At 50.7% G+C, this 22,372-nt stretch overlaps 1 protein-coding gene across 1 annotated transcript in view; it reads right to left on the bottom strand.

Annotated features, from left to right (window-relative positions):
• Window positions 1-2,753: 2,753 nt before the first annotated feature.
• DENND3 (DENN domain containing 3) overlaps window positions 2,754-22,372 on the bottom strand; it is a 55,705-nt gene continuing 36,086 nt past the window's right edge. Inside the window, exons 18-24 of the mRNA XM_032416108.1 lie at window positions 21,264-21,371; window positions 17,205-17,344; window positions 14,710-14,864; window positions 13,335-13,468; window positions 8,251-8,369; window positions 8,035-8,172; window positions 2,754-7,864 (exon numbers count right to left, since the gene is read on the bottom strand). Of these exons, the coding sequence (XP_032271999.1) occupies window positions 7,664-7,864; window positions 8,035-8,172; window positions 8,251-8,369; window positions 13,335-13,468; window positions 14,710-14,864; window positions 17,205-17,344; window positions 21,264-21,371 (995 nt within the window). The 3' untranslated portion in view covers window positions 2,754-7,663. The remainder of the gene's footprint in view (window positions 7,865-8,034; window positions 8,173-8,250; window positions 8,370-13,334; window positions 13,469-14,709; window positions 14,865-17,204; window positions 17,345-21,263; window positions 21,372-22,372) is intronic.

Below are 22,372 nucleotides of genomic sequence, written 5' to 3'. Positions count from 1 at the left end.
TGAAAAAAATTAGCATAGAAATTACATGTTATCCTTGTATGTTTGGAAGAGTTCATCAGTGAATTTTTTAAAAGATTGATTTATTTATTTTAGAAAGAAAACATGTGAGGAGGGTGCAGAGCAGAGGGAGAGGGAGAATCCCAAGCAGGCTCCATGCTAGCACAGAGCCCAACGCGGGGCTCTATCCCACGACCCTGAAATCATGACCTGAGCCAAAACCAAGAGTGAGATGCTCAACCAACCCAGCCACTCAGGCGCCCCCATTGGTGAATTCTTTATGAAATTGTCTTCATGTGAAGGTTTTAAACTGTGGGTTAAATCTCTTGATTAGAAATGAGGCTCTTCAGGCTATTTCTTCTGGAATGAGCTTTGTTGGTTTGTGCCTTTGAAATAATGTTTACATTCCAGCCATGTGGTCAAATTCATTGGCATCAAATTCAAAATATTCCCTTACTATCTTTTTCAACAGCTGTAGATCCATAGTGATTTTTCTGTTCTGGTTTTTGATTGAGGTGACCTGACATACGGCGACAGACACAGTGTGCGAGTCTGTGAGTTTTACCACGTGCACACCCCTGAGTAACACACACGCATTCTGCATAGAACATCTTTCTCACTGCAGAAAGTTCTCTCTTGACGCCTTCCAGCTCAATCCAATCCTACATTTACATTGATTAGATACCAGGCAACCACTGATAGGAACTTAGCAGGGATTAGTTTTGTCTGTTTTGGACGAAATGTGGATGGAAACAGAGTCTGTAGCCTTTCTGCCTGGCTGCTTTCACTCATCGCACGGCCTCTGAGGGTGGTACACACCGCCAAGTGGGCCAGTCTCTTCACTGATGGGAGGACGCACCACATCCGTCTCTGGGTGATGGGCGTCTCCAGTGTAGCCCGATTACAAATAAAGATGCTACAGACATACTCATAAGAGTCTCTTTGTAGACACAGGTTTTCGTTCCTCTTGGGTAAAAAAACGAGGTGAGGGGGGCGCCTGGGTGGCTCAGTCGGTTAAGCGTCCAACTCTTGATTTCGGCTCAGGTCATGATCTCAGGGTCGTGAGATCAAGCCCCGTGTTGGGATCCCTGTTCACGGGGAGTCTGCTTGTGGTTTTCTCTCTCTCTCTCTAAAATAAATAAATCTTAAAAAAAAAAACAAAAAACCCCGAGGTGTGGAATTGTGGAGTTGTATGGTAGGTATGTGTCATTAAGAAATTGGCAAACGGGCACCTGGGTGGCTCAGACGGTTAAGCGTCTGCCTTTGGCCCTGGTCATGATCTCGGGGTCCTGGGATGGAGCCCTGTGTCAGGCTCCCTGCTCAGTGGAGAGTCTGCTTCTCCCGCTCCCTCAGCCCCTCCCCCCGCTTGTGCTCTTGCTTGCTCTCTCAAATAAAATAAATCTTAAAAAAGTAAAAGAAACTGGCAAACAGTTCTCCCAAAGTGACTGTGCTATTTTTATCCAGCAGTGGACGACTGCTGTCATACATAGTAGATCCCATTTGCTGCGTATCCTCATCTATGTTCATTATTGTGACTCTTTAATATGAGCTATTCTTTTTTTTCTTTAAGATTTTATTTATTTATTCATGAAACACAGGGGGAGAGAGAAAGACGCAGAGGCAGAGAGAAGCAGGCTCCCTGCTGAGCAGGGAGCCCGATGTGGGACTCGATTCCAGGACCCCGGGATCACGACCCGAGCCGAAAGCAGACGCTTAACCATCTGAGCCACCCAGGCGCCCTAATGTGAGCTATTCTAATGACTATCAAGTAGTATTTCATTGTGGCTTAATGTCTTTCCTAAATGACTAATGATTTTAAGCATCTTTTCAAATTGGCATCTATGTATCTTCATTAGTAAAGTATCCTTTGCCCATTTTTTAATTGGGCTGTTTGTCTTTGTATTGATTTGTAGAAGCTCTTTATATGTCATGGGTATAAGTCTTCGTCAGATCCAGCATTGTAAATATTTCCTTCTAGGTGTTTTTTTTTTTTAATTTCTTAATGATGTATTTTAATGATGTCCAATTTATCATTTTTTTTCCTATTTAGCTTTTATTGTGTTTTCTCTAAGATATCTTTATCTGTACCAAGGTTGCAAAGATATTTTGTGTTTGTTTCTAGAAGTTAAAGTTTTACATCTAGATGAACCACCTCGAATTAAATTTTTTGAAGTGAGATTAGGGTTGAGCTTCTTCCTATTTCCACACATTTATCCAGTTGTTACAGCACTATTTGTGGAAAAGATTTCCCTACTGAATTGTCTTGCAATTTTTGTTGAATATCAACTGTCAATTGACAGTTGTATCAACTGATAGTCAGTTATGCGTATGTTTCTAGATCCGACTTTCTGTTCCATTGATCTATTTATGCCCACACTCTTACCGTCTTAATCACTGTAGCTTTTGGGGAAGCTTTACATTACGTACTACGAGTTCTCTAGCTCCAATCTTCTCCGAGGTTGACTATTCAACTTTGCATTTCCATGTGTGCGTGCATACCTGCGCATGTCAAATTGTCAACGTATGTATTTTTTTTTTTTAAAGATTTTATTTATTTATTTGAGAGAGCGAGTACATGAGAGGGGGGAGGGTCAGAGGGAGAAGCAGACTCCCCGCCGAGCAGGGAGCCCGATGCGGGACTCGATCCTGGGACTCCAGGATCATGACCTGAGCCGAAGGCAGTCGCCTAACCAACTGAGCCACCCAGACGCCCATCGTATGTATTTTTAAATTGTGTTGGGATTTAGATTGGAATTACATTGAATCTACTGGGCTGACTTGGAAAGAACATCTTTACAATTAATCTTCTCATCCATAAACATAGTATATTTTTCATTTATTTAGGCCTTTTAAAATTTCTCTCAGCAGTGTTTTTGAGTTCAGCATACAGGTCTAGCACGTCTTTTTCATTAAATTTATTCGTATCTGATGTGTTTTTAATGCTGTCGTAAGTCATATTTTTACATTTTCCAGTTGTTTGTTAATATAGAAATGCAGTGGTTATTCTGTATTGACCTGTATCCCACAATCTTGCTAAATTTGCTTGGTCTAATACTTCCTTTAAAAAAAGATTCTTTAGGATTTATGTAATCGATAATGCTGGCTGTGTATAAATAGTTTGTCCTTCCTGTCCAATCTTTTAATCATCTATTTTTGCCTTCGTGCCAAGGCCAAGACCTGCGGTGTGGTGTTGAATGGGGGGATGAAAGTGCACGTCCTTGCCCTGTTCCCAGTCTTGGAGGGGCGCAGCGGTCTGCGGCCGTCAGGTGGGGACGTCCGTTGTGCGTTCCTGCAAGTGCCCTGTATCAGTCTGAGGATGTTTGCTTCTCAGTTTGCCAGAGTATGTATTGTGAACGATTATTTTATTCTGTCATTTTTTTCCTGCATCTGTTGAGATAACCACTGTGGCTTTTCTCCTTTATTCTGTTAAGATGTGGAATTTCCAGATTGATTGTCGAATGTTAAATTAACTTTGCATTCCTGGAGCAAGCCCCACTTGGTCATGCTGTATTATCCTTTCAAAATGTTGCTGGATTCAACTGGATAATACTTTGTTCAGGCATTTTGCATCTATGTTCATGAGGGGAACCAATGTGTACTTTTCTTTTCCTGTAAGATCTTTTGTCCGGTTTTAGTACAGCATCATGCTGGTCTCCTAAATGGGTCAGGAAGTGCTCCCTATCCTTCTGAAAGACTTCTGTGGGATTCTAGTATTCCATCCTAAAGAGTTTGTTAGAATTCACTAATGAAACCCACAGGGCCTGGGATTTCTTGTGCGGAAAGGTTTTTGACCAAAGTCAATTTCCTTAATAGATGTAGGACTATTAAGATTTTCTATTTCTTCTTGCCTTGGCTTCGGCTTCATACAGTTGTTTCTCAAGGACTTTGTATATTTCACCAAATTTATTGCCATAAAGTTGTTCACCTACTGTTTTGATGAGAAGATTTCAGCCTGTCTTTCGTTCCTGACACTGGTGATTTGTGTCTGCTCCTTTTCTGATTGGTTTTACGAGACTTTACCAATTACTTTACAGAACCAACTTTTGGCTTTGTTGATTGCTTTCCATTTCACTGATTTTGGTCTTATCTTTATTATTTCCCTCCTTTACATATTTTGGATTAAATATGCTTTTATCTTTTCCTATATTCTTATGATGGAAGTTTAATTTTAAACCTTTCTTCTAATAGAGGCATTTAAAGTGATAACTTTTCTTCTAAACACTGCTTTAACTGCATCCCATGAATTTTGTACTTTTTTAATTTCTTGTGTAATATTTTTATTTGACCCATAGGTTATTTGGAAGTAATGTTTAATTTCCAACATAATTTTAATTTGGGGATTTTGAGGGCATTGTTGCTGTTGATTTCTAATTGAAGTTTGGTGTGGTCTGAGAACATATTCTGTAAGATTTAAATCTTTTCACACTTATTTTATGGTCCAGCGTATGATCTAGCTTGATGAACATTCTATGTACACTTGAAAAGGGGGATCCTGCTGTTGTGGGGTGTAGCGTTCTGTGACGTCAGGTCACACGGGCGGATGGTGTTGAACCTTCTGTGTCGTCGCTGAGTTTTTGTTTACTGGTTCTCTCACTTACCGAAAGAAGGGTGTGAAAATCTCCCGACTCCTAGTGTGGATCTGTTGTTTTCTCCTATAGTTCTACCACGTCTGCTTCATGTGTCTTGAAGCTCTATTAAGTGCATATATATATGGGATTATTATGTCTTATGGATTAATAACAGTATCACAAGGAACAGAATTGTCTTTTTGGCATTATGCACACCTGAGTCGGAGTCTGTTTTGTCTGACGCGAATAGCGATACCACAACTGTGCTGTCTGCCTGGTGTGCTTGTTCCAGCTTTCACGGCGCCCCCCCAGCCCTCCGCCCCAGGTTGGTGTATTTAAAGTGCATCTCTTGTAGATGATGTGTGTGTTGGTCTATGTCTTCTTCCAAGGACACCTGTCATTGCATTTAGGGCCTGCCCTAAGCCAGGATGACCTCATCTTGGGATCTCCAGGGGATAGGGGACAGGACACAGGACACAGCCACAGGGCACAGGACATGGACTGGCCTTTCTGGGCCACTGCAGCTGCGGTCACGTGTTTATAAGCTCTGAGTATTTTCACGAGCGCCCAGCAAAGCAGCCTGGCTGGAGTATTCTCTGGGCCGTTCCAGGGCCCAGCAGTGGAGTGCCCTTCTTAGTCACCCCACCAGCCCAGGACTTCATGGACTAGGCCTGGACTAGGGCCCCCGGTCCTCTGGCCTCACCTAGGGCCCTGTTCCACCTCTCTGTTCCAAGGCACAGAAACCCCGAGCTTTGGAGTCCTGTGCAGCTGAAGGTCATGCCACAGCTGAGCGTAGCAGCACAGGTGAGAAACTAGTTCCTGAGTGTCTGAGCCTCTTACTCACCCGGAGATCCCATGGCATCGCTGCAAGAAATACAGACATTTCCAGGCAGTGGGGCAACTCTGCCTGGCTTTCTATCCAAGCCTTCCCCAGCCATGCAGAGAAAGCACCCCTTCATCTTCCTAAGGAATCTTCTAGAAATGGACAGAAGTCATGTGCTTTTAATTCAGACATTACAATCACATCCGATTCCAAGGTTGTCACTTGAGAGCAGCCGATGCGTGCACATATTCAGAGAGCAGATCGTAAAGACGGTACCAAGTGACCATCTGGACAACTTCAGCAGTAGCGGAGTGGGGCAAGCTTGTGATGGGCGTCGTAGCGCTGGGCCGGCACCCAAAGCAAGCTTTCTCTTCTATTGTTTGAAATACAGCTGGAGAGCTGAAATCATATTAAGGTCAACTGGCTTCTCGTTCAAGATAAACACTTTTTTTTTTTTTTTGGTACCAACTTAATTCAGGTTTCTGAAGCCAAGACAGGGAAGGCGTCGTCTGTCTAATGAATTCCAGCTCATCCGGGGCTTCCCGTGACAAGTCATTCATCACGGAACCTCTTCAAAGCACAGGGGAAACACCGAAGGCATAAAGTACCCTTCCCATTTTAACAACCCCCACCGGCCACTCTATCACTGTCAAGTAAGATCTTGGAAATTATCACCAAGAATAAAGGGAATGAAAAGTCTGCATTAAAATAACAATGCATGCTTAGAATGAATCAAGAGCAAACCCAAAATGGTCCTGGATTATTTTATAGCTCTCTCCCACCAGTGAATGTGGGGAAAGTAAGGAGACAGGACGTCAGCGTTTAATCAACAAAGGAATTTATTATTGACAAGGTGAAAATACCTGGTTATGTGTGGATTGACATGAAATAATTTATGAGTATTTCTGACAGGATTTGACTAATTTTTCATGTGTTTACAAAAGCAGAATTCAACCTTTGTTTCCTTCTAGAAGTCAGGAGCACACCCTCTTCGTAAGCACAGTCGCGGGGGCCTAAGGCCACCTAGCTGTTCTCTGCACCACATTCCCAGAACACCCCAAAATCTGGGTCCGTCATCTGGACCCTGCAAAACGCTTAGGTCCTGCAGACAAATGCAAGGCCTGGTCAAAGCTTTCATCTGGAGGTTCTGGACGCTACTGAGCTCGGCCCTGTCCTGAGGGCCTGATGAACACCGTCTGTGACCTCTCAGGGTGAGTGAGGTCCGGCGCGGCGTCTGAGTTCCACAAGCCCAGGGCAGAGGGTCTAGCAGCCCCATCTGCGGCTGAGCTCATGGTGGGTCCATCGGGGGAGAGGCCACAGGCCCTCAGACGGTGCCATCAGGGGGATGCTCCCTCCACATCCAGTAACTATGTCAAAACCTTCCTTGCTGGACACCGAGGGAGGGACATCTCAATATTACAGTAAAAACGGGTAAGAGGTTGTTTTTGCAAATACTTATTTATAGCTAATAAGATCATCTTCAGTTAAATAATACAGCACCATCTACGGAGACAGAGATGATACTCACACAAGAAGCAGACGCTTGAAAGGTACGGGACCGTGAGTGGCAGCAACTTCACTAGAAAACTCGATTATATAGGGCTATTTTAGGTGGAACTCCTCCTCTGTGATCTTTGGCAGCAAAGTCTCTCTAGGTTTCTTCATTATAAAAACTTGGCATTAGTTAAAGGAAAGAAACACAGAGCTTGCCTCAGCTGGCCCAGCCCCTGTCCAGACACCCTGAGTACAGTGCTGTCCCCTCCCTGTCCCCTCCTCGGTCACCTGCTCTGAGCGGGCGCAGCAAGGGGCAGGCACAAATCTCTTCAACCACAAAGCTGTCATTTAAAGAACACCTCTCATAAACTGCTGGAAACGAGGTCAGCCTAAGGCTGTAGGTCTCCTGCAAACTGGTGCTTACTGTATATTTGAATGAGTGAAGTACAGGAAATGCAAACCAGAGACTTGAGGTCTGCCGGTCATACGTGATTTGGCTACATCGCTTCCCTCTGGCTCTGATGCTGGCCCCTAGTCGTGGGTTCTGGAACTTTCTAGACAACACACAGGGTAACTTCACAGCAGAGCCAATGAGCAAGTTGATCCAGCTGCCTGCCTGAGAAGCACCCCAACCTGAAAGGCTGTTGGTACGGTTCAATCAGGAAAGTCCGACACACCGCCCTCCCCCGCTGGGGGCCCGGACTGGCTCCCCACCCCACCTTCTCCGGGGGGCACCGGTAGGGGGGCAGAACACAGACCTTTTCAGCATGTTCACCCACGTTTACTCAACTTTCCAGATGGCGATCTTCCCCTCCCCGCTGCCTGACCCGCTCAGCACGTATCTGTCCTCTGCCGAGCACAGGGTCTTCACCGTGTCCATGTGGGCCACCAGCTCCTTTTCCACCGTCCTCCTCTCGGTGTCGATGACGTAGATCTTCCCTTTGGACTTCCCCTGTGACAGACCTGTGCCGCCTACCCAGATCTGCCAGGGAGAAACGGAGGGGGCGTCGGCCACACGCAGCCTGGCCCGGGAAGGGGGACCCCTGTAGGTGTGCTTTACCCGGTGTACCGGGTGGAATGGTGCACCCCCAAATCCAAGTCCTCCTGGAGCCTGGGGGGGTGCTCTGGGGGAGGCGTGGCTCCTCGCCTTACCTGCTTCTTCACCGTGATCATGCAGCTGACCTCGGAGCAGTCCTGAAGGTGAACCGCCTGAGGGCGCCGGGTCAGGTCCTTCAGGCTCCAAACGTAGATGCTGTTGAATCCGGCACACGCCGCCCAGAGCTGCTCCTGCTGAAACAGAAGTCAGGCTGTGGCTGGTGGCCCAGCGCTCCGGGGAGCCGGCCCCCACGGCGCTGCGGGGACAGATACCTCGGGGAGGAGCTGGAGACTGAGGAAGGACGTGCCGACGTCCCCAGCGTTCTCGCTGATCTTCAGTTCTTGACAAAGCAGTCCGCTCGACGTGACAGCCACAATACTGTTCCCGGTGCCTGCAGAACGGAGGGACGAGCATGAGGCCGGGGGCGCATCTGGGGCACAGGGACGAAGCGGCTGGAAAGGTCTTCCTGGGCAGCCAGCTGCCACGCGCTGCCACCTCGCGGCCCCGGTGGCCGTCACTGCGCCGTTATTGATGAGGACACGGCAGCTTTGGGACCCTTCCTCCTCTCCTGCCCCCTGAAGACACAGCCAGTCCTCCCCGTCTGGCATGAGCAGTGAAGGTGACAGGGCCACGCGTCTCCACGTGCTTCCGCGTCTGTGAATCACTCAAGGAACGTGGCTTTCTGCAAACCGAGAGAGCTGCAGGCGGCCGGACGCTCTCTCCTTGTGAGTTTGCTGCGCGCGCCCTGCCCCCGGCGCTGAGGTCACTGCACCAGCATCACAGACTTGGGGACAGGCGGGCACGGCCTCGGGCGGGGGGGCGCCAGCTGGATGCAGAGGAGCCGGGAGCCCCCAGGCGTGCCGCTCCGGCTTCCTGTCGCCAGCCAGCGCACCGCAGGCCCCCTCTGACACTCAGCCTCCACACAGCGGAGCCCCCTGCCCCTGGCCGCCCCGAGGACTCGGAAGCTCAGCTGGGGTTTCAGTCATGGAAACCGAGAGCTGCCATCCCATCTCTCCTTCTTCTAAGCTGGGGACAGGGTGGTTTTCCCGAGACCTCATAAGCAAAACCTCGTCCTATGATGGCCCGTTAGGCAGATATGCCATCATCCACTTGGGCTAACTGGTGAGGCCCTCGTGATGCTGCGGCTGGTTAGGAACACCGGGCCCGCCCTGTGGGAGGCACTTCTGCCCCTCAGGCCCCCTCTCAGCGCACTGGACGCAGAGCCCAGGAAGGGGCCCCATAGGAAGGGGCACGGGACAAGACAAGGCTCAAGAGGGGCGTGAGCAGTGGAGCAAAGAGGAGGGCTACTGTCCCCAGCGCAGCACTCTGAGGACGATGGTGCTTTGGCCTCTTGCATCTTTTTTTTTTTTTTTTTTTTTTAAAGATTTTATTTATTTATTTGACAGAGAGAGACAGTGAGAGAGGGAACACAAGCAGGCAGAGTGGGAGAGGGAGAAGCAGGCTCCCCGCTGAGCAGGGAGCCCGATGCGGGGCTCAATCCCAGGACCCTGGGATCATGACCTGAGCCGAAGGCAGACGCTTAACGACTGAGCCACCCAGGCGCCCCATGGCCTCTTGCATCTTGTAGCCGTTAGCGAGCTCTGCAGGGGGAAGGGTAGTATTCTATCTCACTTTCAAATGAAGACACAGACTCCAAAGTGACCAGCTGTCTGGCGGCAAAGCCCGAACCTGAACGCACCCACCTGAAGGCCACAGCAGAACCACGGGGTGTGGGAACGGGGTCTGCTTCCCTCCTAGAAGACGACCCAGCACTCAGGCACGGGGTGCTCGAGCAAGGGCAGCCGGCCACGCTGCCCTGGCGGAAGACACGCAGGTCTGAGGTCGCATTACTGGACTAGAGAGGAAGATCGCAGCCCCTCAGGCTCGCCTCACCCAGCGCCTGGGGAGGAGCGAGACGCACCGCCTGGCCGGCCCTCACTGTTAGGTGCTGCCTCCGAGCACACCGACGGCCCGACGTGAGAAGACCCTGACCTGGTCCCAGGCTCTGCACCGGGGACATCTGATGAGGGACCGAGGTTTCCGCTTGTTACTCTTGTTCAGAAAGAGACTTAGGAAACACTTCTCAGGCATGCGCTCTCTGTTACCTGAAGAAACCCCACTTTTCTCATTGTTGCTAAATAGGAAAACTACTTATTGTATTAACTTGGAAAATAAAAGGCATTCTGTCCTCTGTTCGCTCCCTCACTGTATGTAATAGGCACCTTTTAGCCCAGAGTTTGGTCAGCTCTGGTAGTCCAAAATGCATCTGGGCTGGACACACACACACACACACACACACACACTGGAGATCAAGGCTGAGGCATATGGTCCTTGAAAGAAAAGAAGTAAACCCCATAACCTGCACACACACCCAGGTTTCCCTGGGGGTACTTCCCAGCTCTCCGTGGGACACTGAGGAATAAATGTTCTAGCGCTATCACAGTCCACCTTGCTTAAGGGTATGATTTAGGGCTGCCAATGTGGCTGGAAAGAAGGAATACCCCCAAACGAGGGAGCCCAAAAATGTATGTATAGATTCTCAAATCCTTGGCTGACTCCTGAACTGTGCATAAGCACAGAAGGCAGAACTGGAACAGTTCAAAATAGTAGCTCATCAGGCTAGAAGGCTTCGTACATACCTCAGGCACTCCCTTGCGACCCTAAAAGAGCTGTGCTTACAAAAACCAAGACTGTGCACCAGAACAAAGTGTTATGTGCTCCAGGACTAAGGTCAAAAGTGAAATACATTTACCCCAGAAAAGCCAAAAACCGAGCCTCTACACAAGAATAAAGTGATTGGCCAGGAAGTAATTTAATGACCTTCTAGAACAAAACCTAATGGTCTCTAAAGAAGGCTATGACCAGAGTCTCCTAGATGTGTCATCAACAACATCCAGGATACAGTAACTCCCGCACACGCGAAGCACGAGGATACGACTAGGGTCCAACAGAAGCAGTAGTGCACACAGGCAGACCCACAGATGACCCAGGATCCGGCAGAGAAGGAGCTCAACCGGCAATTACGAATAAATTTAAAAACTCACAGGAAGATATAAAGAGGATGGGTGGACATGGAGACTTTAGAAGAGAAATGGAAATTCTCGAACTGAAATGAAAATTTGCTGGACAGGTCCAGCAGCAGACAGGACACAGATGAAGAAAGGGTCTGGTCTTAACCAAGCTACAGCAGAGAAAAGAAGGAAAAAATTATAGCCGTGCCTGAGACCTGTGGGACATTATCCAGTAGCCTGAGATATATATTATTATATTATTATATATATTTATATTATATTCTAATATAATTCTAGAATACACACACACACACACACACACACAATTAAGATCCCAGAAGACACGGAGAAAGAGAATGCACAAAAATACTGGAATGAGTAATGGTTAAAAGTCTCCCCGACTCACGAAAGTAAACCGTAAGTGAGACAGACATGAAGACCTTCACGCCTAAGCACGCTCTCGTCCGACTCGAGAAAAGCAAAGACAACGCTTCCATGCAGCCACAGAAACCAGACAGGATGTATCAGCCGAACAGTAAGAAACAGGGCCGACTTCTCATCAGGAACAAAGCTACATAACGATGGAAAGATATGTCTAAAGTGTGGGGGAAAAAAAAAAAAACAGTCTATCAGCCTGGAATTTGCTTATAGCAGACTCAGGTCATAAGAAATACTAAGGGAAATGCTTGAGCTAAGGGAAGCGATGCAGATGGAAACCAGGTACAAAGTTCCCCAGAAACGGTAAACATATGGGTAAAAATCACTGAGTACTTACGCAAAAATTTAAAAAATATTTTCTGAGGTTTATCACAGTTGTAGAAATAAAATACTGCTTTTAACAATAGTAGCAAAAGGGGCAGAAAATGGAATTGCTGATACTGCTGTGAGCTTACATGACATTAAGGTCGGCCGTGAGAAGGGCAGGCTGATACTGCAGTCCTTCGAGCAACCACTAAAAAGTAAAGCAAAAAAAATGTAGAGCTAAAAAGACAGAAAAATAAACTGAATATAAAAAATTCTTTCCTGCCTTCTTTTAGACGGAGTAACAAAAGCAAAGAAGGACAGGTGGGAAAGGGAAAGGGGCGGAGGGGACAGCAAGCTCCCACCCGAGCTGTCGGAACGGCGCTAGAAGTGAGCAGACTGGCGCGCGGCCGTTGCTGTAGACAACACGCACACACGCACAGGGCACACGCACCCCGGCACGCGGCTGGTAAGGCAGGGCGGCCGCCGTGGGACGCCACCGCACACAGCCATGGGGGCGCTGACAGTAAAAACCAGCACAGTGAAGGTGCGGAGGAATCGGAACCCACATGGTGCAGCAGCTTCGGAGAAGAGTCAGATGGTTTCTCAATGGGGTAAACACCGGGTTAACCCTTGGATGACCACATCGCGGTATATTCGTACGACCAAATCGAACTCCGCAATCGCGGGAGTGAGCCGAAAACAAACATCGCAGGTGGCCCCGCGCACAAGAGGCTCTGAACAGCGTGGCTGCAGAAGGGCCCCTGTTGCGGAGTCCGTGTGGGGAAGGCTCGGGAACGGGCAACACAGCCCCAGGCGGCAGAATCCACAACCGGTGGCCTCTGGGCAGGCGCTACCTGGAAAGGGGTGCAGAGGAACTTTCCGCTGTGATGGAAATACCTGGGTCCTTGGGTGGTTATGTCCTGGATGCTTTTGTCAAAATCCAACGAACGACACTCACGTTTGTGCATTTTACCATATGTAAAATATGCTTCAAGTTTAAAAAAATTACGTTCATGACCATCACCCTGGCATCTGGCACAGCCCAGGGAAGACTTAAAAGTGCAGACAATGTGCTCTGGGATGCTCAGAAATGCAGGACCTACGCCCCCAGGCCGAGCCTCCGCACCTCCCATCACACCCCGGGCAGGATGCCCAGCCGAGCTCCACAGAGTCCTGGCCCGAGGTCTGTGCCGAGGCGTGCCCGGCAGGCCCTGCCCTGCTTGCCCTCGGCTGGGGGGCCGTGGGTCACACACAAAGTGACAGGGCCACAGAGGGCTCCTGGAAGGAGCAGTGATGATTCCAGGGGGCATGGGGGCTGCATTCACGCTCCAAGCAGGGCCTGGCGAGAGCAGAGGTGAGCAGGAGAGAGACAGGCAGCAGGTGGGAGGATGCCGGCGTCCCGGCCGCCGTCGGGGAGGGAGGCCCGAGAAGCCACACAGACAGGAGACGAGCATGGAGCCAGTGAGCACAGAGAAGGAGTCCGAGTGGGAAGGCTGGGAAGGTGCACAGCAAAGGAAATAGGCCTCGAGCTCGCGTTCAGTCTCCTCTTGCTGGAGCAGGGCTCCGGAGCCCCTGGGGACAGCGGGGGACCGAGGACTTACAGCACCACAGGCAGCCGTCATGCAGGCTGATGGACGAGAGCCTGCCGCCCGGCAGCTGGAACCTGCTGGTCACTCGCAGGGTGCTCACGTTCCACGCCAGGATGGTCCCGTCCCTGCTGCACGAATACACCTTGCTGGTGGTGTGAACACACAAGAGCAGGTTTGGCTCCAACAGGCTTTAACCCCGAGGCGTACAAAGTTACCATTACGTACAGGTCCACCACCCCCATCCCCGTGGACAGAACAATTAGTTACAACGTAACAGATGCAGCGGGCAAACACGGTTTTCTGGGGACGCCTCTCCTTGCCCTGCAGCCGCCGGCTCTGCAGAACCGTAACACGACCACGGAGTCAAATCTAGCCCCGGACACAGGGCGAGACCAAGCACGTGCCCCGTCCCAGCCCAAGTTCACAAATCAGCGCCGCGTCGGCCACCAGCGGCTACAGGAGAGGGGCGGGCGCGAGCCAGAGCGATGCGCGGCCCCTTCAGCCCGAGAGTGATGAATTTTCAGGTCAGTGCCTTATGTTCTGAGCGGGCCCACCTGAGGACAGATGGCACCCCTAAAACTCAGGGGACAAGGCAGTGGGGGGCTGCATGGAGGAGAGCAGCAGAGCGGGGGGGGGGGCACCCGCGCCCTGGGCAGGGCTGCCTCTTTGAAGTAGGTGACCTTGCTCCTGGAGCCTCCGCTTCCTTCACAGAGGGAAATGGGACCCCTCCTCATTCTCCGGGCTCCCCGGGGCACCTACTGTGTGCAGGGCCCCGTTCTAAGCACAGGACACACAGCAAAGAGAACAGACGGCTGTTCTCTGGGCTGACATTCTTAATACGGCAAAGACAGTGAATGAAGCAGACACATCTTCCAGACTGAACTGTATCCCCCCAAAAAGATCCGCTGGAGTCCTAACCCCCAGGACGTCAGAGTGCAACAGTACTTGGAAACAGGGTCTTTACGGAGGTATTCAAGTTAAAGTTAACAGGGTGGACCCTCATCCAGTATGACTGGCGTCCTTATAAGAAGGGAGATTTGGACACGGAGCACCGTGTGAAGCTGGAGAACCGGAATGATGTGTCTGCAAGCCGCAGGTTCTTGGCAGACGCCCAGACCCCAAGAGCGGGCAAGGAAGGCCACGTAACCCGTGGCCAGTGGCCACCATGCCTACCCTGCAGCTGGCCTGCAGGGGAACCGCTCCTCCGTGCTCAGGACCAGAAACAAGAACATCACCTGGCTCGGCTTGTGACAGACCCGCTTCGCTCTCCACGGCCGGCCTGGCCCCGCGGGCAGTCGCCCACAGCGGCTGGGAGCCCTTCCTGCTCGGGGCTCCCCACCCACCCAGGAGCCCAAGGGTCCCTTGTCCCAGCAAAGCCCCGCGGTACCTGGGCGTCCCGTTCTGCACAACCAGGTCCGTGACACTGGAGCGGTGGTCGGTGAGCTGCTTGTTGCAGGACATGCTGTGGATGTTGATGATGTAGATGACCGAGTCCTCGGAGCCGACCCACACCTGGTTCTGCTCCGCCATCACCATGCAGTTCTGACGCAGGCCGGGGGGAAAGCGCCAACAGTCACGGCTCGTCAGCCACCGCAGTCCTACCCTACAGCTCACGGCCCACGCCGCGCCTCTGCTCCGGGGGACACGGGGGCCCTTCGGTGAGCCCCGGGCACGTCTGCCCGAAGGCAGACGCTTAACCGACGGAGCCACCCCGGCTCCCCAGTTTTATTTAATTTGTGAGAGAGAGTGAGAGCACGAGCGGGGGGAGGGGCAGACTGAGTCACCCAGACACCCCTAAAAACTGATAGTTTTAATTTTACCAATAAATATGCCCGTAGGTTAGAAAAGGATGCTAGCTTACTAATTTCAAAATTAATCATTTGAAAAAGCCCTTTCTTGGCACGCCTGGGTGGCTCAGTCGTTAAGCATCTGCCTTCGGCTCAGGTCATGATCCCAGAGTCCTGGGATCGAGCCCCGCATCGGGCTCCCTGCTCGGCGGGAAGCTTGCTTCTCCCTCTCCCACTCCCCCTGCTTGTGTTCCCTCTCTCGCTGTGTCTCTCTCTGTCAAATAAAATCTTTAAAAAAAAAAAAAAAAGCCCTTTCTTTTGAGGCATCTATCTACCTGAGACCTGGTATAATTTTAGTAAAATGTCTTTCTTTAGTGGCCCAAAGATATCTTAAACAACTTTGAACTTCAAATTGCAGAGGAGGCAGCATTTTCTTGAGATAATGATCTGAATTTCTTTCTTGTTAAACAGTACAGAGTATCTCAGTGAGATGAGTACAAAGGTGTTTTCACATAAGTGGGAGAACTTACTGCTTTACCTAAATGTTACCTGGCCTGACTGGGAGCAGCAGAGATGGCCACATAATGCAGCCTTTTGATTTTAACTAGGATTTTAAGTTATTCTGTTATTAAAAAGTTTTTTTTTTTTTAAGTTTTTATTTATTTATTTGACAGAGAGACACAGCGAGAGAGGGAACACAAGCAGGGGGAGTGGGAGAGGGAGAAGCAAGCTTCCCGCCGAGCAGGGAGCCCGATGCGGGGCTCGATCCCAGGACCCCGGGATCATGACCTGAGCCGAAGGTGGATGCTTAACTGACTGAGCCACCCAGGCATCCCTAAAAAATCTTTGAAATACATATAACTAAGAGTCAACAGGAAAAAATTAAATTTAGAATAAAAACGATTTCCTCAATTTCTCCTTCTTGTTTGTTTGGTCTCAAGCATTATTAGACCTTAGTAAATATTTTATCGTGGGTCCTGTTACTTTATCGTCCGAGGCTCACTGTGTGGTTAGGGGGGGAAATAATTTAGTAACCTCTTGCCATCTTGCTATCTAACATGAGGTCTGCTGCTCACTCAGTGAAGAACGAGCCCAGCCCCCAGCAACACGCATCTGAATTCACGGCATTTCCGTTGTTCACAGCAGTTTTGAAAGCTTAGACTGTGCCCCAGATTGCCACATTATGTTTACATGATGGAACGTGGCCACCGAAGTTGGTGATGCTGAACACTGAGGTACCTAACTCTGCTAGACTGTTCTCACCTTAAACCTGAAAAACAGTTTCACCTTAGAGGAGGGAGGTGAGGGCTTCCCTAGCAACACCTCTTGGGACAGCAGCTTCTTTTATACGCTGAGGGCGTCCTGAGCAGATGACTCCCACCAGATGGTCGGCAGGAACGTACCCTGAGATGGGGGACGGTGTGGAAGAGAGGCGCTGGGCTCACTGAGCTGGACCTCAGGCCGCAGTCCCGGACCAGCAGCGCCTCCTCACCAGCAAACACCAGGATGCACCTGAAACGTGCCGGGTGGGGCCCATCGCCAGGGCCCTGGTGCCTGTGGGCACCTCACCGTGCAGCGCGGGACGTAAGACACGGTTTTCAGAGGCCTTACGAAGTCTCGGAAAAGCAGAGCTGAGTCCGCGTCCCACTGCCCGCCCCAGCACCTTGGATTGAGGGGGGTGGGGATGGCTGTTCTCGTACAAACTATCATGATCAACTTCACTTAATTGAAGTCATCAGTCTAAAAGCTCAAACCTTAACATCATGTCGACATGCTTTAAACTGTTCTTGGTTTTCAACCCCAAATATGTTAAAATAATGCACGTTTCTGCTTGGGATGGGGAATGTGGATACGAGACAGGACTCTGCGTCCGCATCACTGAAATCCATGTTCAGGTTCCAGGCTGGGGGGCGGCTAAAGCCACCGTCGGCTCACCTAAACAAGGACACTGACAGGATAGGACGGGGTTGCATCTAGTGAAAAACCTCACAATGCAACCTCCTGTTTGTTTACCGAACGGGGCGATGCTGTGGGATAACATGCCCACAGCCCAGTCTGGGAAGCCGCCATGTCGCAGGGCACCGTGTTTACTCACCAACTTGGAAGTGCCCACTTTAAAGCAATGCTGGTAAATCGTCCAAGAGGAAGCGTCAAACACGGTCACTTTGCCTTCATTGAGAGCACACCATAACTTGGGGTGGGCATCCTCCACTTTTTCTGCTGGGTCCAGATGCCCTGAAGAGGAAAGCAACCCAAACATGTTTTTATTTTTATTTATTTTAATTTTTTAAAATTAACATATATTATTTATTTCAGGGGTACAGGTCTGTGGTTCATCAGTCTTACACAATTCACAGCACTCACCATAGCACATATCCTCCCCAGTGTCCATCATCCAGCCACCCCATCCCTCCCACCCCCTCCCCTCCAGCAACCCTCAGTTTCTTTCCTGAGATTAAGAGTCTCTTATGGTTTGTCTCCCTCTCTGGTGTTTTGTTTCACTTTTTTCCCCTCTTCCCCTCTGATCCTCTGTCTTGTTTCTCAAATTCCTCATATCAGTGAGATCATATGATACTTGTCTTTCTCTGATTGCCTTATTTCGCTTAGCATAATACCCTCTAGTTCCATCCACGTCGTTGCAAATGGCAAGATTTCATTTTTCTGATGGCTGAGTAATATTCCATGTATATATATATCACATCTTCTTTATCCATTCATCTGTCGATGGACATCTTAGCTCTTTCCACAGTTTGGCTATTGTGGACATTGCTGCTATAAACATCAGGGTGCACATACCCCTTCGGATCCCTACATTTGTATCTTTGGGGTAAATACCCAGTAGTGCAATTGCTGGATTGTATGGTAGCTCTATTTTCAACTTTTTGAGGAACCTCCATACTGTTTTCCAGAGTGGCTGCACCAGCTTGCATTCCCACCAACAGTGTAGGAGGGTTCCCCTTTCTGCGCATCCCCGCCAACATCTGTCGTTTCCTGACTTGTTAATTTTAGCCATTCTGACTAGTGTGAGGTGGTATCTCATTGAGGTTTTGATTTGGATTTCCCTGATGCCGAGTGATGTGGAGCACTTTTTCATGTGTCTGTTGGCCATTTGGATGTCTTCTTTGGAAAAATGTCTGTTCATGTCTTCTGCCCATTTCTTGATTGGATCATTTGTTCTTTGGGTGTTGAGTTTGATAAGTTCTTTATATATTTTGGATACTAGCCCTTTATCTGATATGTCATTTGCAAATATCTTCTCCCATTCTGTCGGTTGTCTTTTGGTTTTGTTGACTGTTTCCTCTGCTGTGCAGAAGCTTTTTATCTTGACGAAGTCCCAGTGGTTCATTTTTGCTCGTGTGACACCCCTCAGGCTCCACATTCTCACTGACACTCGGCAGGGTCGGTCTTGCATCATGGCCTTTCTAACAGTGTGAGGATTTGGGGTTTTGGATTGTGATTGGTTTGCATTTCCCTGATTGCACAAGCGGCTGACGGCTTTAACTGCCATGTGGAGGGAATCTTCTGTGGGGAGGTGTTCTGTCTCTTGCTCATTTCTGAACTGGGTGGTGTTACTCTCCTTGACTTGAGCCGCTTGTTGGCTCTGCTGTGTTACCAGCATCCTGTCCAAGTCTGGACTACCCTGTTCACTCTCTTGAAAGTGTCCTCTTCTTTTTTTTCTTAAGATTTTATTTATTATTTGAGAGAGCAAGCGAAAGAGCATGAGTTGAGGGGGAGGGGCAGAGGGAGAAGCAGGCTCCCTGCTGAGCAAGGAGCCTGATCCCAGGACCTGGAGATCATGACCTGAGCCAAAGGCAGACGCTTAACCTACTGAGCCACCCAGGCACCCGGAAAGTGTCTTTTTAAAGTCCATAATCTTAGTAGTCAAATCCACCAATCTTTTCATGGCTAGTGCGTCGTACGGTTTGCTTCTCTACCCTGAGGTCATGAACATGCTCCTCTATGTTAGCTGCTAGAAGCTTGCCTGCTTCATTCATTTATGCTTGTTAGTGCCTTCCCATGTACCTTTCCATCCACTTGGAACTGTGCGTGACCTGAGGTGTGGCCAAGCTTCGTGTTTTCCATACGGATGCACGATGTCCCAATGTCATTTGTGGTGACGACTGTCCTTCCCTCAAACCCCTGCTCGGTCATATCACCTCTGTCATAAATCAAGGAAACATAAATGTGTCGATCTTTCTGGGGTATTCATTCCACTGGCCTCTGGGCCCCCTTGGGGAGATACCGCCCATCACACTCCTCAATCCCACCAGGGACTGGGATGCTTTGAGGCTGGGCTTCAGTGCCGGAGGGCTGGCTCCTTAACACTCGGGTAACCCTTGGAGTCTGGAGCCACCACTAACGGGTTTACCAGGACTCCCCTTCTCAGCAGGTCCTGGCTGGTTTTGTCCCTCTTGCCCCTTGGTGCTGGCCAAAGCTCTGCTCAGTTCCTCTCTTCTCAGAGACCACTTCCAGAGTTGGCAGACAATCCACAGGAGAAAGGGGCTCCACCGTTCTTCATGGTGGTTTGTCTGGCCCTTCTAGATGTTCTCAGAGTTACCTAGCCCATCATGACAGGAGGCCCAGAGTCCAGTCAATGTTAATGTACAGGAAACCGAATTAGGTCTAAAAATACTCATTTATCCAGACACCACGATGAAAACTGTCTCAGTCTGTGGTATTAGAGTCAACAAGGAGCCTTGACTGGAGGAATCTGGTCCGTCTCCAGTGGGGCGAGGTCCAACCGGGCTCTGTCCTCCTTCACGCTCAGTCTGTCACTTTGCAGGGTCTTCAGGACGATCAGTGAAGAGATAACACTGTCCTCTCCCACCAGGAAACAGCTTTGCCACCCAGCTGCCATATGGCCACCTGGAACCGGTGAGCTGGGGGACAGCCGTGGAGAACCATGAAGGGGACAGGGGAGCACATCCATGGTGCTCACCGTCGCTCACCTCACACTCTGATGAGCCGAAGCAAAGTGCCTGGACCGTAAGGTTCTTTAGTGCCCAGAATGACATCCTTTGTTTTCCAACTCGGTGAGCCCCGCGGGCAACCCTCCCGCCGCAATTCTTTACAAGTCAGACTTAAAGAAAAGCATCCTCGTTCCTGCTTAGACCTGCGGCAGCACCCATTCCTGTCCGACCTTCGTTCTGCTGCAGCCTGCGGGGAGCCAGGAGGTCCGCGTCCGGGAAGACGGCCGCACAGCCGCGCCGGATGAAGAGGACCCGTGTGGTCACGCGTTCGGACGTGCAAATGCACCGACAATTCCTAAGACGAGATCCTGGGTGCAATCGCTTAGGACAGCAGCATGGATTCAGTGCCCCCAGAGGAAAGGGTGTGAGTGCAAGCACTTTCTAAACTGTAGAATGCTGTGCAATGTGAAGAACAGCTGGGTTGGAGCAGAGTCTCCATGGAGTGTCCACCCCATATCAGTCCCCGCGGGCTCCCCCAGCTCAGGCCTCCACGACGTGGGGTCTCTGTGGCCTCCAGGCTCTGGTCTTCACGATGCAGGGGTCTCCGCGGGCTCCCCAGCTCTGGCCTCCACGATGTGGGGGTCTCCGCGGCCTCCAGCCTCTGATCTTCACGATGCGGGGGTCTCCGCAGGCTCCCCTTGCTCTGGCCTACACGATGTGGGGGTCTCCACGGGCTCCCCAGCTCTGGCCTCCATGATGCGGGGGCCTCCGCGGCCTCCAGGTTCTGATCTTCCTGATGTGGGATCTCTGTGGGCTCCCCCAGCTCTGGTCTTCACAATGTGGGGGTCTCTGCGGCCACCCTCCCCACCCCCCAGCTCCGGCCTCCACGATGCAGGGTCTCCGTGGCCTCCAGGCTCTGGTCTTCACGATGCGGGGGTCTCCGTGGGCTCCCCAGCTCCAGCCTCGACGATGCGGGGGTCTCCGTGGGCTCCCCAGCTCCAGCCTCGACGATGCGGGGTCTCCGTAGGCTCCCGGGCTCTGGTCTTCACAAGGTGGAGTCCATGAGTGGCTACCCAGCTTCATCTCCTCACTGAGAGCTTCACCTCAACAAGTAGAAATCTGCCTGGTCCCCACTTGTCCTATCACAGGTCCTGTCCCCCTTCACTTCGGGGCTGACCTCAAACACAAACCCCGTGTCCCCAGAGTGTTGAAAAGAGCAGCAACAAGCAAGCCGCTTGCCTCACCTGGCGTGTACAACAACACGTCCACGGCGTGTGGGTAAGTCTCTCCCGCTGAAGGATTTATCTTGTGCTTCAGGGTTTCCGAGGTTGTCTTTGGAACCGTCGAGGGCACTGAAATGCAAGCACTCTGTTAGTCTCCCCCAGCCTGGGCACTCCGCTCTCCGCAGGAGCTTCGTACACTTGACACCAGACGTTAGAGTAAGGCTTCCCCCTCCGGGCGGCCTCCCTCCCTTGCTCTGTGTGCGGACCGCCGGTGAGACCGGGACGCCGCTCACGTCCCAGCTGGGAACTGTGTGATCTGACCTCTGTCCGCACTCAGCCATCACCAATTATCCACCAAAGACAAGACCTAAAACGTTTCTCAGTGACTAAATAGTCTCAAGACAAAACCAAGACAACTAGCCCGAGAGCCGTCTCAGCCTGGGCGCTGCAGACATCTCAGGCCATAGGTGTGGCTGCTCTGGGGACCAACCTGTGCTCCGCGGGACAGTCAGCAGCATCCTGGCCCCACCAGGAGATGCCGGTAGCGCCCCACACAACCACAGGTGTCTCCAGCATCCCCAATGCCTTCCTGCCGGGATGGGGTGCGGAACTTCATAGAGATTAATTTTTAGACCTCCCATCATGAGTGGACTCCAGGCTACTAACCGAAGCCTGGGCTTACTGCCTTTACCTCATTAAGCTGTGCTCACCAGCGAGCAGTTCTTGTGGGTGACAAGGCGTCAGGGACACTGAGCCTAGACAACCTGCCTTCACCACATGGAACAGGGTGGACGACAATTAAGAGCTGGCAGGTGTTGGCGACCACCAAGGTGACGGTGTGCCTCGTTCATAAGGGAGTCGAAAGGCTTTTGCAGAAACTCTTGACGAAGGGGAGGCCTGAGCTTGGACTGAGATAAACAGCTGAACTGTAGTGTTGGATTTTGTTCCTAATGAAAAAATAACAAGCAACCCACGTCTATTTCCAGGACTGTTGACAAGAGCTCCTCCCAGTCGGCTGGTGTTGTGGTGACCAGAGCATCCTGCCTGCTCCCAGGAAAGGGGGCTCCAGGGCAGGGGGGTCCAGGACACATGGGGGGTCTGGGAAAGGGGGCTCTGGGGCGGGGGGGTCC

The sequence above is a fragment of the Phoca vitulina genome, unplaced genomic scaffold (genome assembly GCF_004348235.1).
Source record: "Phoca vitulina isolate PV1807 unplaced genomic scaffold, GSC_HSeal_1.0 scaffold18, whole genome shotgun sequence".
In the NCBI taxonomy this organism is placed as follows: domain Eukaryota; kingdom Metazoa; phylum Chordata; class Mammalia; order Carnivora; family Phocidae; genus Phoca; species Phoca vitulina.
This window is presented reverse-complemented; position numbering and strand designations above follow the sequence as displayed.